General features: G+C 42.1%; 1 protein-coding gene across 1 annotated transcript in view; it reads right to left on the bottom strand.

The window, feature by feature from the left end:
* Positions 1 to 956: 956 nt before the first annotated feature.
* The window catches only part of LOC119393525 (lachesin), a 41,920-nt gene continuing 26,140 nt past the window's right edge, over positions 957 to 16,736 (bottom strand). The window contains exons 2-6 of the mRNA XM_037660591.2: positions 11,087 to 11,196; positions 10,107 to 10,338; positions 8,606 to 8,878; positions 7,066 to 7,353; positions 957 to 5,995 (exon numbers count right to left, since the gene is read on the bottom strand). Coding sequence (XP_037516519.1) covers positions 5,862 to 5,995; positions 7,066 to 7,353; positions 8,606 to 8,878; positions 10,107 to 10,338; positions 11,087 to 11,196 — 1,037 coding nt within the window. The 3' untranslated portion in view covers positions 957 to 5,861. The remainder of the gene's footprint in view (positions 5,996 to 7,065; positions 7,354 to 8,605; positions 8,879 to 10,106; positions 10,339 to 11,086; positions 11,197 to 16,736) is intronic.

Genomic DNA, 16,736 nt, shown 5'->3' with positions numbered 1-16,736 from the left:
GCGAAAATCTGATCAAAACCTCGAGAATAGTCGTTATTGACGAGGAACCGGCCAAGGTTGCAATAAAACTTCTTTAAAAAAAAGTATTGATGAGTCAGTTTTGCCGAAAGGTATATTGTCTTTGCACAGGATATTGTGTGAATTCTGAAATATTAAGAAAATTAAGAGAAAGAGGGCAGGTTAGAGGGAAGAAATAGCCGCAAGTTCTTGAAGTGTTTCTTTGTTCGGTAACGATAACACACATGGTCACCTGTTTATCGAGTTTAAATATAGTCCACTTCGCGGGGTTCTGAACGACAACCCCGTTTTTTTCCCCTTAATGTTCCAGCTTACGGTTCGACCCTCGCATGAGGGGGAGGGGGGGAGGCGAAAGTTTGATCCCTCTTGCCTAGGTGCGCCTATGACATCAGTACGAAATTTTAAAACAATTGTCTTTGCAGTTTTATGTGTAGGGAATGGTTATAAATGTTGCGTAGTCGTGTCAAAGCTTCAATAAAATGTCCCTTCTTTGTAATAGTACGCAGACAACCAGTACTGTGTAAGTGATGCTTAACATCTATGACGCCACTAGAGGGCTGATGGACATATCACAACACTAAGGCATTCTCATGTATCATACGTTTACATGGTTTCTTTAGATTATTAAACAACGTTAGCACGGCAGCTATATGGCAATTCCTGAAGTATCCTGAAAGAACGTAACTAGAAGTTTCAGTACATGTTAGGCAGCATCACTTCTCAAGGGACAATAAAAAATGCACAGCACATGTGCTGTGCTTGCTTGTACCACTAAAGAATGGTGCAGTTGAAGATGGACCATTATTAATTGCCCAATTTGGAATCTTTATACGATACTTATTGACATTCAGCAGTTGTGGTAGCCTAAAATAATTTCAGCAAGATTTCATATTCAGAAACTTGCATTTCTCAAAGAAGGGACTGAAAATGAAATTTAAAACGCTTTATTCGAAGTGAAACAAAATGTCACACACTCATGTCAAAACCGCACTGCGGTCGTCTTGGACATCAGTTCAGACAGTACAAAAATATATGCGTTGCACAGCTTGTTGTCAGAAAGTACAAGCAGTTGATCACTGACCAGTTTATCTGCAGTGCTTGAGGAGAGCAGCCTTGGGCTCTCACAATGAAGTTTCACAACACATAAGAAGACTGTAATGTTGTTATAATATTGGGTAAAGGAGGCAAGTTACACACCGAACTGAACGCACCTGTGAGCACGCAGTCGATTATCAGAGGAGGGCACATCCTTCTGCAAACTCCCTCCTCCTCAAGATCTTAGGAGCCTCAACGACACTGTGCAACTGTGTCTACGCTCTTCCACAACGCCTTCTCACAAGTAGGGCATAAAACTGAACGAAGTCTAGTAAACTACTCTGCCTTTCCATCCCCTACCTCTTTTACTGAACATTCGAAATACATAGCTGCCATACAGTCCAAATACCCACTATGTAATACTTCACCAAACAAAAGAATTTCGTGCTGAGTGTTCCTTGTCCCCAAACTCACCAAGTCCTGCGGTATACTTGCAAATTACCACCCTTTTCACAAGTATATCTTATACGCTCCATGAAACACAATATGCGGGATGACAGGCTAGTGCCATGAAATTGGAGAACCTGGCGCTGTGAAGGCAGTGTCTCCTTGGCCCCAATTTTCCATTTCTACTGGTTAAAGTAGATGGCTCTGGTGGTGTTATAAGGAAATGCCATCTTTTATCAGGATAAGCTTTCAGGTAAACTGAAGCACAAGTATCTCACTTTAATTTTGGAGATGTTCAAACGAATCGACTAAAGATTGTGTTGTCAATGGTCTTCCATTCTAGTGTGCTTTGCTTCACATGTAAAACCCATATGGCAGACTCCTCTACACAGCGAACAATTTCACCATTGCTACACATTGTAATGTATACATGAATGAAATATGGCACCTCTGGTACCACGCTGATGTGTATATACAGCATGCGAAAATGAGATTCTCAAGGTTATACATATCTAGAAAATCAAATAAAGACGACTGGGTAACTTGGAGCCATGGTGACTCATGCGAACAGTACAAATTTTCGGCATAAATAAAAACATGCACTTTCAGAAATTTCTTCTTTGTAAGCAATACAAGTAAGAATGTCTGTTAATTGTCACTGCTATTAGCAAAGTATGGAGAGATGATGCGTACCAATTTCTATATTTCAAGAACGAAAAAAAACCAGATTAGTAATGATTCTCGAGACGCTCTAGAATATATATACACAACCTGTGCATCCTGTTCTGTGAGATTTAAAGGAACACTAAAGAGAAACAATGAATTAGTTTAGATTGATGAAGTGTGCTCAGCGAACTCTTGTGTAGTTTATTTCACCACCATAGTTTTATTATTAGAGGAGAAAACCAAGTTTAAAGTTTAATTTTTAAATTTCGCGCCGAACTTTGTAATTCGTGACGTAAATGACTTCAACGTATTTTGGCGCCACTGACTCGACGAAATTTACAAAAACTCGTTATGTCAAGTCTCTGGCCCCCTCAGAGGACAGTGTACTTCGATTTAACCGATTAGGAACTACGTAGGCCCAAGCAGGCGCCGTCAAAAATATGCGACGTCACGGCAAATAGTGCGGGAATTCCCAGGTGGCGTCGCCACCTGTATTTTCTTTTTGAGCGTTTTCTCGCTTATTAAGCGTCTTCGCGCAGAAAGCGTGGTGTTTTTGGTATCGTGGAAGACTACTTTACTAATGCGAGAAAAATCGTTTTGCTCTTTAGTGTCCCTTTAATATCTCACGCTTGAAACTAATCAGCTTGCCATCTCTTGCAATGATAAGCTTTATAACAAGTCAAGAAGAAAGATTTGCATAAAGATGCAGCATGGAAACATAAAGCAGTTGCTGCAACTCTTCAATGTTTAGCCACCATCAGCAGAACATGGTAAATTTCAAACAATGTTCCATCTTCTGCAATATTCATGTCCACAAAATATAATATTCCAATGTGTACTGGCACTGGTGACCAATATCTGGTAGTAAAAAACGTATACGCAGGAAGTTCGCGTCCATACAGCAACTAAAGATATGCTTATAAAAGAGCTTTTGGATTGAATATCTCTGGCTAACCCATTCCATCTACCAGGCTTCTATGTCCCATTTCGCTCAGTTTTAGATGTCATACAAATCTGTGCTGGCTGCACAAGCATTCAGGGCAGCCAACAGTCTCTGCAAAACACAACGTGTTTTATCAATACAAGTTCATCGCTTCATGCTCACCCTTCTTCAAAATTACACCTTTTTATGTAGGAAATTAAAGATATATAGAAATTGCAGAATAATATCTCCTATTTTATAGGCCCTTAAGAGTCGGTACTGGCAATGCAAATATATTTCTCATGTTCAAACCTTCTAGCCAACACATTCAAACGTAAAAGTGGGGCACGCGTTTGGAGAAATTTCATCCTGGTAAACATAGCGATAGGTTTAAAGCATGCGAACTTGCGTCACAGAACATGTTAGCCGTCGTTCCAAGTGCCAGCATTTTTCTTCCAGTCATGAACCACTAGAATTTTCAAAAACAAACTGCCTATTTGTTCAGAATGCTCCATTTAGACTTGTAATAAACAACAGACAAAAACTAGAAAAACTAGACAATATTAGGGTATAATCGTTGTTGATATTACTAGAGAAAACAACATGGACTTTTTGGAAACTTTTAAATATAAACAATATTCCATCTGATTTGATTCACTTTGTTACTATCCAATCTATATTTAATTAGCTAGGTTTACATAACTGCTGTTTGCCCACCCCTACACGTTTTACAGAAGTAATAAAAATCTAATGGGAAAGACCAGTGGTGATAAAGACAGAACCAGACTTTTGGTGTGTGTGTGTTTGTATATGAGTGCTTGTGAACGTTCTTTTGTATGTTCCATCTGACCTATTGGAATAAAAACACACAGCGTCGGAGCTTTTTCGATCTACACAGAACGTTCATAGACAAAAAATGTATGCAGAATTTTAATGCTTTAATCTCACCTACAAAGCTATTTCACCTGATTAGTAATGTGAAAACAGAAACAAAAGACAACATCTTATGTACATCAAAGATTTCAGAAAATATCATGCACACATTTTGCAAGCATGCTCACAGAAAAGATAAGAAACTATACATATGGCTGCTCTAAGAGAAATTGTCACTGAACAGATACAATTGCTGGCAGGGAGGACTGGTATGGTACAGAATAAGTAAACATTAAATTCCTTGATGGATGAACGAGGTGCACGTTCAGTTACAATATCAAGGTTATTTGAAACAGACATTTACAAAGTTGAAAGGTCTCTGTAAATAATGCTAGTTCACAATTTTATAATACAGCTGCAGCGTTTTAGCCCAAAAGGCAAATGAAGTGGATAAGTTGCACTGATCAATTATTTTCCCAGACATTTTTTTCTTGATACACTGATGCCGATTTCACACTCCAGTATAAAGTGAAGCATTCTGAAGACAGTTTCTCCTACTAAATGACACTCCACAAAACATGATGAAGTATTCATGTTAAAGAGACAGGGCATGCAAACACGGACACAAGAGAGAAGTCTAGACACCGCGGCGTTTGTCGTGTCTTGACTTCTCTCTTGTGTCCTTGCTCGCACGCTCTGTCTCTCTAACATTAATACTTACCAACTAGCTCAGCTATCTCTTGTTTTAATGCTGAAGTACTAGAAAGCAGATAATTTGACACAGGTTATCAGTTATACATCAGTTTCTTGTTTCACACTGGGTATTTCCAAGAAGGGCAGTGTTGAAAGTTTCGCAATGGTAAATCAGAAAACGTGGAATGCTTTGTATCACAGCTATTCAAGCAATTAAAAAAATGTTCATTGTGCAAAAGCACGTTGCGATCATTTACTTTTTCCTGAGAAAGCTGCATTATACAAAATGATTGAACATCATTTTATATTGACATATTTTTCATTAATCATAATTTTGTAAGTTTGTAAACACTTACACGAACGCCTTCCATTAGGCCATTTGGAAAGTAAGAAACATGAGAGATAAACTATGATAATTTAAGCACTGTTTCTTTGCGATAATGATCTCTAAGCTCACTTCCAAAAGTACTCCATGACATGCTTTCAGTGTTGAATCCTTAAGTGAGTCTTTGTGTATTATTTTGATTTTTTTGAACTAGCTATTCTGCTATGAGTGGTGGTTGCCTATTCAATGGCGGTGTACAAGTGCAGTTGGCTGGCATCATACGACATGGAAAACATAAGCATTATTTCATAATGAAAACATGCCCAAGAGACAAGCTTGAGAATATGCAGCCAACAATTCACCATCATTTAGACCATGAACATTAATAGTCCAGCGAATGGGGCAAGTGGGGAGAAATACTTGGCAAATTTCTGAAAATTTTTGAAAATTCATTATCGGCTAATCAACTGTTTATGGCACACAATTCTTAACCATTTGGTTGAGTGCTTAGCACGCTATGCCTCTACCCAGTAGCCAAGAGTGTTCCTGCTTCTTGGAAACATTGATTAGCCACAGGCAACATCTGTGGTCACAAGGCACGTAACAGGCTTACATCCGAGTTAAGTAGGTAAAAACGTAGAAAAATAATGAGCGATGTTCCTGTTATACATCTGGGTCAGCATAACAGTAACTGGGCAGTAACTTCTTCAAAACTTTTCTGTACACTTATACTTCAAATAAAAAAGTGTTCTATTCTTGCTTTTCCTTTCTGGGCATCATTTGAAGAAGGTCTTGCGTGGACTTTTAAGAATACTACACGTTCTTGTTCATAACCTGGCTCATTTTTTTCTTCACAAAAGTAGCATTATAAGGTCGTGGGGCTCAATGATTCTTCATGGTAATGGCAAGTATCATTGAAAGCATCACCAAGAAGCAAGCGAAAGAGCTCTGCAGATGGGAGGAACCGGACTGGTACGATTTGTCGCACGCTGGAGGGCAGATCACGTTCACGGTTTCTGTAAATGACAAAAAAGTACAAAAACATTGAGAAATATTTACGAAGCCCAAATTGCAAGCAATACATTGGCCACATTTCACTCCATTTGTAAGTGCAGTGGTATAACAACAGATATTCACACCACGTGTGAAGAAAAGAACACGTTTTTAATGTGATCTTACGCAGGCATACTATATGGCTTTTCTGGTGTACTTGTTATTTTCCTATCCATTCCTGTCTGTCTTAATTTTTATAGTTTCAAGCCACAATAGAGGAAGGAACAACTATAAGCACCGTGCTTTATTTTCTCTCACGTGAGGCATTGTATAAAATCTCGTTTTCTACGTTCACATCCGCATTCTCTTTATTTGAAAGTGACTGTTACTCATTTTAGCAAGCTTGTACTTTCATCATTAAAAATAACGTGCGACATTAACGAAACATACCGAGACATCCGCAGCCTGAAATTGTTTACTTTAGAATAGGACATTATAATTCCCAGAAATGTCTGTAATTAGGTTATACAACTGCATAAAAGAAGCTAGCATACATAACTTACACAAACTATTTAGGTTACACAGAAGGATCGCTGTGCCTGCGAGGTAAACCTACTGCAGAATTGCATTTGCTAAAAAAGGAAACACATGGTATTCAAGCGAAGGTTGCTGTAGGTGTCTGAGTTTTAACCTTACTCTCTGCAAAATCTAAATAGTATTGCTTCTATTGAAGAACGCATTCTTGGTACTTTCAAGCTCGAATGGAAAATCAGGCGCAGGTAGCAATCCTGGGGACAAGATGGGCATTCCTTCTTGTATAAATTGTTTTCCCTTTATATAAGTTGGTTCCATGAGCGTTCTGAATTAACATTACATATTTACTATCCACTTTTTTAAGTAAGTAAGTAAACTTTATTTGGGCATAACACATACCGGGTTTGCCCGTGAGGTAAGGCAAAAGGAGGACTTAAACCCCTAACTAGGCCTTAGTCAGGGGTTTAATAGACTTAGTAGTACCTGCTGTGTGATACCACTGTGTGCACTGTTACTGAGGGTGTGCATATACACATAGCTTGTGACAAATCATACTCACCGTATAACTCAATGATCTTTTCATCAGAGCCCAACTTGTTAAGTGCCTTGCATGTGTAGTTTCCGTACTGCTTCTTCTCAATGGCAATGATACGCAGAGTGGAGTCGGTGAACTCATCGGCCGTTGAGAAGATAGAGATCTGGTAGTACTGATTGTCGTTGAGCTGGTAACCATCCTTGAGCCACACAATGGACGGTGACGGAAAGGCTTCGATGTGACACAACAGGTCCATGGGATTTTGAAGTGCCTGGCCGTAGCGAGGGCGGTCCACTGAGACAACCGGTGCAACTGTGTGAATGAAGAAAAAAAAAAACACAAGCACATGACTTCACTATCAGGCGAATAATTATGAATGCGCACTCTGGAAATGAATAGAATTGATTAATGGATTGATTAAAAAGAATGTCATATATTGGCAGGACTGACAATAAGTACAAAACTTCTATATCTCAGGAAAACAGGCTCACCTGGGTTGACAAGGCATACCATGACAACCTACCAAGTTTTATCTTCCGAATCACTTCGTTCACTCCTTCAGTTTGAGTGCACAGCAGGCCCGTAGCCAGGGGGGGGGGGGTGCCCAGCCCCCTCCCGGAAGTTTGATTACACATGGTGCTTTGTCGAAAATAGATCATGAAAATGGGTGTTTTTCTCTATAGTCAAGGCTTTCAGCAAGTGGCCTCCACCCCCCGAAAAAAGTTCCTGGTTGCGGGCTGGTGCACAGGTAAGCATGTTTTCCCAAAAAGTCTTTTTGTCTGTGGCTAACTGATAGAGGAGGCAGGTGTTACAATCTTTCGTGCCAGTTCTGTTGAGGAGTTGGCCTCATACTTTTTTTCATAAGTTCAGCAATACAAAATGTGTCCCTGCCTAGAGAGCTCTTGATGAAAAAGCCCCAATATTTGCTGGAAACCTAGTAGCTATGTGATAAAAGTAACTCTTTGTTCGAGGTATGATAAGCCACAAGTGAAATACATTTTGACCTATATTTACCACCCTCTGGTTGTCACAGCATAGCCTTGGTTGTGTGTCATTTAGCCCAATTCAAGAAGTGCGACCACAGTACTAGTACACAGCAGCTCTCTCTGTCTTTGTCTCTATTCATTTATTACTTATGTAGGTTCTCATAGATTAATATGTACGCAGGGCTGAAAGAAGAGCCGGCATTGCAAAATAATAGCGACACTTCTAATATGACACTATGCAAGCACCTTCAATACGTTGTAATGTGACAGGTAACAACACAATATTTTTGTTTTAATCTCTACATGCAAAAATCTGTAGTATTATACAATCTAACGGTTAGAAAAGGGTAAAGCAAGTGCTGCTTGTTGGTAAGCGGCACAAGTGTCCAAGCATCATACACAGCATCTATTGTGAGCTCTCTGTCTCTGCCATTTAGGCAGCAATCCCTTTGCAAATCTAATTTGATGTATTTTATCGAGTGAATGCTGCACTAAATACATAGCAGCATTGAAGCTTGCTTTAATCTTAATGCGAAAGTTGAGCAACAGTGAGGAGTGAGAAAGCAAAAGACACTTACATTCCACTTCAACACCAATGTTCCTTCGAGCCCCATTGCCAACACCATTGTCAGCGATGCAGTAGTATGTTCCGCGGTCGTTCTTGCTGACACTGAAAATGCTGAGGATGTTTCCCCGATAGACAGCACCACCTGTGGGCAGCAGGTCATTGTTCTCCCGACGCCAGGATATGTGCGGCGTCGGGTGACCCGTGGCATAGCACTCCAGGGTGATGTTCTGGCCTGTGCTAGCTATCACAGACCTTGTGCTGTTGTCCGAGATAATTGGAGGCACTGTAAAGGAAGGAAAGACAGTAAATGTAAATTTAAAAACCACAAAGTTATTTTGAGCAACAAAAAGTCATTGGTAACATCTGTGTACACATCATGAGCAAGGCAGTCACTGATGTTGTCACTACTCCAAAATGCTATTCCCGAAGGAAGGTCTCATATTTTTGCATTTAGAACTTTGCCACATGTTTCATGTACGTCTTTCACTGGACGAGTAGCATTGCTGAAAACCTCTAATTCCAAGGAATGATTGTGCATATCCTACCCAGACCCTGCTGGAACGTTCACTTGTAGTGGATTGAGGCTGTGTGATAACTCAGAGCCAAATCCCCAGCATGCTGACGTGCAGCATAGGTGCGAAAATAAAGTGATATATTTTTTTACTTTCAACGAAATGATGACAATGGACAATGAATCCGTAAGGAGCAGTGGAAAATGTTGTTTTATGTGTCTGTAGATGCATCGAGGAAGAATGAAACGTAAGTGTGCTAAAAGAACCTTTCATAAGTGAGAGCCAATCCCAATGTGCTACGTGACATCTAGCTGGGTTAAAAGGGATGTCAATGCATTTGCACATAAGGCACCAAGTGGCAGGCGTGTGCTAACACTCTCAAGCCTAATCTTGCATAAATGTCAAAGTGAATGAGATGATGGCTGCTGTAGTAGCTTCATTTGCAAAGCATTTCACGCACATGATTTGCATTTGTATTATGCTACATGGTTTCTATTTGATTTGAAAATAGTTGTCATTTACATCACATTTGTTGCTGCTCAGGCATAAGATATAATAGCACTCATTAGAGCCTAGAGGGAAGAGCATAAGCGATTCCACTGCTGGTTGCTGTGCTGTTGCAGCTGTTTTTATTGTCATAAGTGTGAAGTGAATAACTATTGTTCGTCCCTGCTGTAGCGCAGGGTTTTGTCTAATGTGCCTGTCGGCGTATGTTTAATTGTCTTTTTATGGCAACAACACAGATCTTTTAGCCAAAGAGACCTTCCAGCATATCACCTGGTGAATCAATCTAATTGTAGCACTGAGCCTGTTATGCGAAGTCAAAGCACCGTCAGTGCTTTGACACCCTTGCTACCCCACCCTTGCTCATGGAAAGACTCATATATCTGGTACCTTCATGCTATGATACATGCAACTAGTTTTACTTGAGATATCTGTTCGGTACCACTGGTACTTCAAATAGTTATGCACAAATTTCTACATTGTATAAGACATTACCTCTGACATGGACGTAGACATTTGAGCTGAGCTTGCTCGTGGGTCCCAGGATAATCTGACACTGGTAGAGGCCAGAGTCTGTTTCCTGTAGCTTGGTGATCTGCAATGTGTATGTGTTGCTACCTTCGTCATGCCGAATGGAGAACCTCTGATCTGGAACGATGGCCTTGCTCCCAGATGATATAAACAGATTGTTGCTGGGATCACGTTCATTGATCTTTACCCAGATTATCTGCAAAAACCAAAGTATGTTGTCTCAATGACTATATACACTTATATTTCATTGATTAGGAGAACACTGATAAAGTACTGTTTAAAATGAAGGAATGGTGTGTAAATCATAGTCAGTAGACCCACATTCACTATTCAACAAGGCAATTGAATTACTCATCACATCACTTTGAAAAAAACAGAGATCATAACCATCGGTGCCACTGCCTGGAATAGTTGACTTGATGTTCGAGTAGCGACACACGCGGCGCGGACCGGAGGGGAGAGGGGGGTTGAGTTTAACGGGACTTGCTGTGCATAGGTAGACATATAAAAAATCAATATTTCAAATTGTGTTGATGAAAGTTTGGAGTTTTTTGCAAAGTCCATTTCAGGATTATACTACCTGTTTAGCGCAAGACGCCGCCGCTAATTAAGGCTGCTAGGGTATGAAGCACGGGGGCTTGTGTGTGGGAGGGGACAGGGGGAGAGGGGCTACTCCGTCGGCGTGTTCTGGGGGTGGAGCACTTCCTCCACCCTACCCCCAGAGACGACGCCTCTGACCATATGGCATCTTCAATCAACAAGATTATTATGGTGGTACTTTTGATCGTTTCTAATTCTCACTTTTACTGTCAGGATCTCATAAATGATGAATCTAGAACGTTTTACCCAATATAGTTATAGAGTACAGAAAAATACACGCAAGCATGTTATCTTCAACTTAGCAGCGTTGTTTTCGAGAACGTAGAACGGTGGATAGAACTTACAGGGTATGCCTCGGCGTACTGCACGGAACACTGCAGGTCAACTGTGTCTCCTATGCCAACCACCATTTCTTTGCTGATGTATGATATCACAGGGCTTTGTTGACAGGAACCTGCATAAATAAAAAAGAACACTCTCCTGAACCACAAATGTTTATGCTATTAATCGATACAAAGAATTAATATTCATACCTTTATGTAAAGTAATCTTTGAGGCAACAGCTTAAACCTTATGTAATTATTTTAATATTGTGATGTCACAACAACATCATCGTTACAACATACAGCAGACCCACCTGGATGTATTGAACACAGGTACCAGGAATTATCTGATATATGAAAGTAAATATAAAGTTGGGTTGGCCGTGCTTACAATTGGCATCTTGCGAGATAATGAAGTCGTACGGTACCGTCGCATCAAGACGTACCACTCACAATGTGCCACACCCGAACCCTCTGTAACTGACGCTTATGCGTACGTATTCCTTCTGGAGACATTTTTGTCACGCAATGCGCGTCGCACTTGGCGTATTGGTCGCATCAATCTGTCAAGATTATTATGATAGTGAAAAACAAAAGTTTTATACCACTACCACTGGCGGCGAGAATCTAGTTTGCGAACATTATCATTCCGCCTGCATGCTTAGCCCATGTTTGCGGCTTCTTTAATTGCGAAATGGCTGTAGCGCGCGCAGAGTTGACTCAAAATGCGGTATGTGTGGTGACCCCGGCTATGAATTTTGAAGACAGTTAATAAAGTCGGTGCTTTCAAAAACTCGCACAAGAGTTAATGTGTGCTATCACATCATACCGGGAAAGGTATCATGTGACAGCAATGTACATTAACGTCTTGCAGAATGACGCAGGATGAGAGCAAATCGCGGATTTCAACCTAGATGTACGTGGAAGAAGACAAAAAATTGCAAGGAATCATAGAGCAAGTATTTGAAAAAAATATTACAGCAATCAACTGGCAAATTAAAGACGGCTCCGCATTATTACAGGTCTCTGCGATCGCGAAGTACAAGAAAGAAACACAACCATCCTATCTTACTTTGTGTCTCTTCAGTGCACAAAAACGAAACACTACCAACATCGCTACGCATTCCGAGCTCCATTCAACGATACAAGCAGCGGAAGAGTAAATGACCGAACAGCCATTATAGTGCCCTGCAGTAATGTGTACAACGAACAAAGGACTCGTCTGCATCGAGTTACGCGAGCCTGGTTTCTTTCGTTCGCCCACGCGAATGTGATCGACCCCAGCGTCACGACGCTAGCAAGACCACCTCGACTGCCAGTGGGCTCGCTGGTTCTACTATACCAGCACACTATAACACACCGACCGATCGATGGCACTACGCCGTCGAGAGCATAAGAAAAAAAGAATTGACAAAACTACAAAGAGCGAACGACGGTGTACCCACGGTGGGAGCATGACTCAGTCGAGGACCACCAAGCGAGGCGCCATCGTTGGGGCCGCTCGCAGCCTTCGCTTCGGAATAGGTGTAAAATTGGCATCCCCCCTCACCGACACGCGCCCGTGGCGCACACGGTGATTTGGATGCGCGACGGAACGTCGAAACATGCCGAACGAGCAACGGACGCTGCCCCTCGCCGCCGGCGATGGGCCGTCGTACCGAAGATCGTGCCTGCTCTCCCCGGACGAGGGCCGATGCGAGCTCGGTTGTTTGTTAGGCGGTCGATGTGGCGAACAAAGAAACTGTAAACCGTATCCGCATGCGTGCAAACGTACAAATACACAAACGTTAAAGAAAATGAGGCTAAGGTACGTCCGCATTTTTGGGCACGGACGAGAGTGCAGACTGCAGCTTCCTTGCAGCGTAGATCTTCGCGAGGTCGCAGAATGCATTCCAAAATAAGGATATACGGAAGTGCAGCCAAGTAACTGGGCTCTTACTGTGAGTCAGCACAGCGGATTAGGCAGCGAATATTAGGCTAAACCAAAACCGCTTTCGAATATTCTTCAGAGCGGTGAAAGGTTGCGTGGTTGACGGCGGCCATTTTCAATTATCTATAGGGACTTATTTTCGGCCTGGTGTACACGGGTGTTGTATCGTGCCGCCTCTATTTAATAACGACCGCCGCAGCCGGAATCGAACCCGCAACCTTCGGGTGAGCAGCCGAGCATCGTAACCATTGTACGACCGCGGCGGACGTGGGCGATGTATCTGCCGGTGACACGCATACGTGCCCGCGCGCACGAGTGGAGCAAATCAGCGCATATGCGCACCGCATAAACATAAAGATATAAAAAAATGTCCTGACTGCTGGGGTTGAGCTCTGGGCCGCTAATACCGAATACTAATTCTCTGATCAGTACGCCACAGGCAAATGCCTCATTATACAGAATATAACACATTTAATACAAAAACCATCTTCAGACGCTTGGCGCGTTTTCACAGCGCTGACTGAGTTATGCTATCCGCCGTTATGCTATACGCACTTGCGATAAATGACGCTAGTGACTTCCAGTAATGTTTTTTCCACATAGGCATTTATCGCTAAAACATTCTAGTTAATTCGCACATAATCCAGCTTCAGCAGCGGCGCCGAGTCGGCAGTGGGTTTCAACACGCTTGCGTTGAGTTACGAACTCTATAGGGCCAGTCCGCTGTGACGCACTTGTGGAACTTCGCGCAGATGTTGGGACTATGTTGGGACATCGAGGCGGATATGCGATACATAGTCATTCGTGGCAGCCTGGCGAGTATTTCACTTGCGAATCAGCTTGGCAAACATGTTCTTTATAACTATTATGCTTTCTTCTCCCAGAGGCTATGTTTACGTAGCGTCGTCAATATTCCCGGTGTGGTATGCAATCTGAACCGGAGTGCTCCAGCAACAAAAAGGGATGACACATGGGTCACCGCTCCGCTAGTCAACAAAAGACCTGTTACCAGCCAGCTGTTCCGTTAGCCCATAGTTGACGCGCATTCCTGAATAAATGCATAGGCACGAGTGCATTTCGTGTCGGTTGGTGTCACGCCGCACTTCAGCGCATGCGCCATAATCCTTGTGCGTTTCTATGCGCGTTTGTCCTGGGACTACATCTACATGTATGCAGAAAATAACAATAACACAGTGTACAAGCAGTCAGCGTACTCGGTGCCGCATGCATCCGCGCGTGCATGTTGCAATGTAAGGGCCGCCGCCTTCTAGAACGCTCCGCCGACGCACAAGACATGTATAGAAATATTCATTCATTGTTCTTTTACTACTGTCTACATTGGCATAGCCAGGGGGGAGGTTGGAAGAGTTCAACTACCCAACCCAATATTTTTCAATTTTGTATGTGTATAATAACGCACACGTGCAAATTCACGCACGAATATACATAAACGGTGTAGTCAAGAGTTCGACGAAAGTTCATCTGATCAGGTATCATGATAAGGATGAAGGTGCGGCCACTGACCGAGTCAAGGTGAAAACACGGAGACGTTTCGGGACCCGTACGGATTCCTTGATCACACTCAAAGTGTTGTCAAGAAACCGGTAAGGGTCCCGAAACGTCTCTGTGCTTTCACCTTGACTTGGCCAGTGACTGCATCTTCATCCCCATACATAACGATAGTCGAACACCCCCCCCCCCTCCCCCACCCATTTCAGATAAATAAATCTCGCTGCGCGCATGACTATCTAGCTAGAAAATGAGAGGATGCCCAAAGAACAAGTGAATTAAAAGCTTCTGGTTGATGGATATGGATAAAATAATGAAATGCGCGGCGATTTTCCCCTCGAAAAACTACTGTAGAGTACTACGCATTGAATAGTCAAGTGGAGGCTTAGTAGTACAAAAGTATTATTTTCTTGCATCGATGTGTAGCCAACACCAGACAACATCAGCCAGCGTTGCTATTATACTACTAAATACTGCATAGTTCTTAAAAACCATACATTTCTTTCAAAATTACGTAAGGTACTAGTGCAATTTCGTACTAATTGAGTTTTATACAACATTCGTATACAATAGTACATCAATAGATTTTTCTCAATTTTTGCCCTAAGCATGCTTTCTTTTCTCCCTTATGTTGACTCAAAATGGCTTCTAAAAAGCGCCAGTTCACTTCCTATGTCACGTCTCAGTTCACTTTCCAGTTCATTTCGCTTGAGTAATATTCCGCTCCTTGTAAAGCAAATATAGAAAGATACCAAGGGAGGGAACTGTGCATAGAGGGGACAGCCAGAAGTCAACAAAAATTAAACAAATTCTCATTAGCTCCATACGGAAACAGCGCCGCGAAAATTTCGAAAGAAAGAAAGGTTTCGCTCCTGAATGCTTATCTGCACGATTGTTTGTGCCTCTATGCGCGAGACCATGCGGTCGGGATGGTGTCAAAGACCTCTCGCTCTTATTCGGCACATCAAGCGTGCTACTGGGAGGGAGGACGACCGTGAAACGATCTCAATGGACGACCACGAGGTAACAATGGAGCAGGATTCGCCAAGAGGTTTTCATTGCGAGAAACTGTGGAGGCGAACGTAATGGATAATGCACCGCGAGGGGCCCGAAGTGCGGGATCAGCGCTGCAGAGTATATCATCCCAATGTTCCCATAAGGGCTGGGCAACAGTGCCGTGCGATGGTTGTGACGCCTTCAAACGCCCAGTGTCTCTGGCTCATGAGTCAATCGACGATCTTAGACGATTCAGAAAGCCATAGTTGGCGAGCGGTTATCATGTAGCATGAAGAAAACACGAAAACTGGACAATAAGGGAGGCTAAGGGACGAAACGCCGACAATGTCTTGTGTAGAATAATGCAAAAGCAGAAGACAAAATCTGATTATAAAGCGCTCTTTCCAAACTCGGTTTTCCTGCATTCGATAGAAAGGAAAGATTACCAGTAGCAAAAAGTAAGGCCCAGATGCACCTTTCATGCCGCAATCCCTGCCATGTATGTGCGTCAGTGTGACGAGTTTCAAAACATTTTTCCCCATTTGGGCAAGTTTGGCTCGAGAAAAGTTCCCGAAGCTTGCCAAGTAAATTTTTGTCTTCCGTTAGAATTCGGTTGAATCCTCAACTCTAAATAATTTAGCAGACCGAAGCCGACGCTGTCAAAATATGTGACGTCACTGCGAGCTGGTGCAGGAACGTTTAGGCCGGCGTTGTTATGCTCGTCTTTTGGTTTTGCATGTTCTCTCATTCTTGCGCCAACCGTCAAGTGACTGTTCTGCTACAGAAAAAGATATTTTACGAAAAGAGCGCAATAATCATAATCATTGCCTACTTAAGTATGATATGCCATCACATACGATCCATCATCTCACAGTTATTAAATGACGATTCTCGAACATTTTCTTTGGGTGTTACACAGAACGACATGAAAGCAAAGAAGATGATGCCCGTGCTTGCTTTCAATACTGGATGCAACAAACTACCATTGACGTCAGACAGCGGTAACGACAGGCCGCCGTAGGTAATTATCTCAGAGAAAGAATTACATGTAATTCAACAAATGTGACCAAACACGGCCGCTTCTGTGGGTTCTTTCATAGGAAAGGCTCTGCTACGTGAAAGAAAGCTATCGTTATCGATTCTTGATTCCAAACAAAAACAGAACTTGATAGCGTTTTCATTCAATTAACGACGATATAAACTTTTTAACAGCTAGGACTTTCTTTTTAACAATAA

Source organism: Rhipicephalus sanguineus, chromosome 5 (genome assembly GCF_013339695.2).
Source record: "Rhipicephalus sanguineus isolate Rsan-2018 chromosome 5, BIME_Rsan_1.4, whole genome shotgun sequence".
NCBI classification, from domain to species: domain Eukaryota; kingdom Metazoa; phylum Arthropoda; class Arachnida; order Ixodida; family Ixodidae; genus Rhipicephalus; species Rhipicephalus sanguineus.
This window is presented reverse-complemented; position numbering and strand designations above follow the sequence as displayed.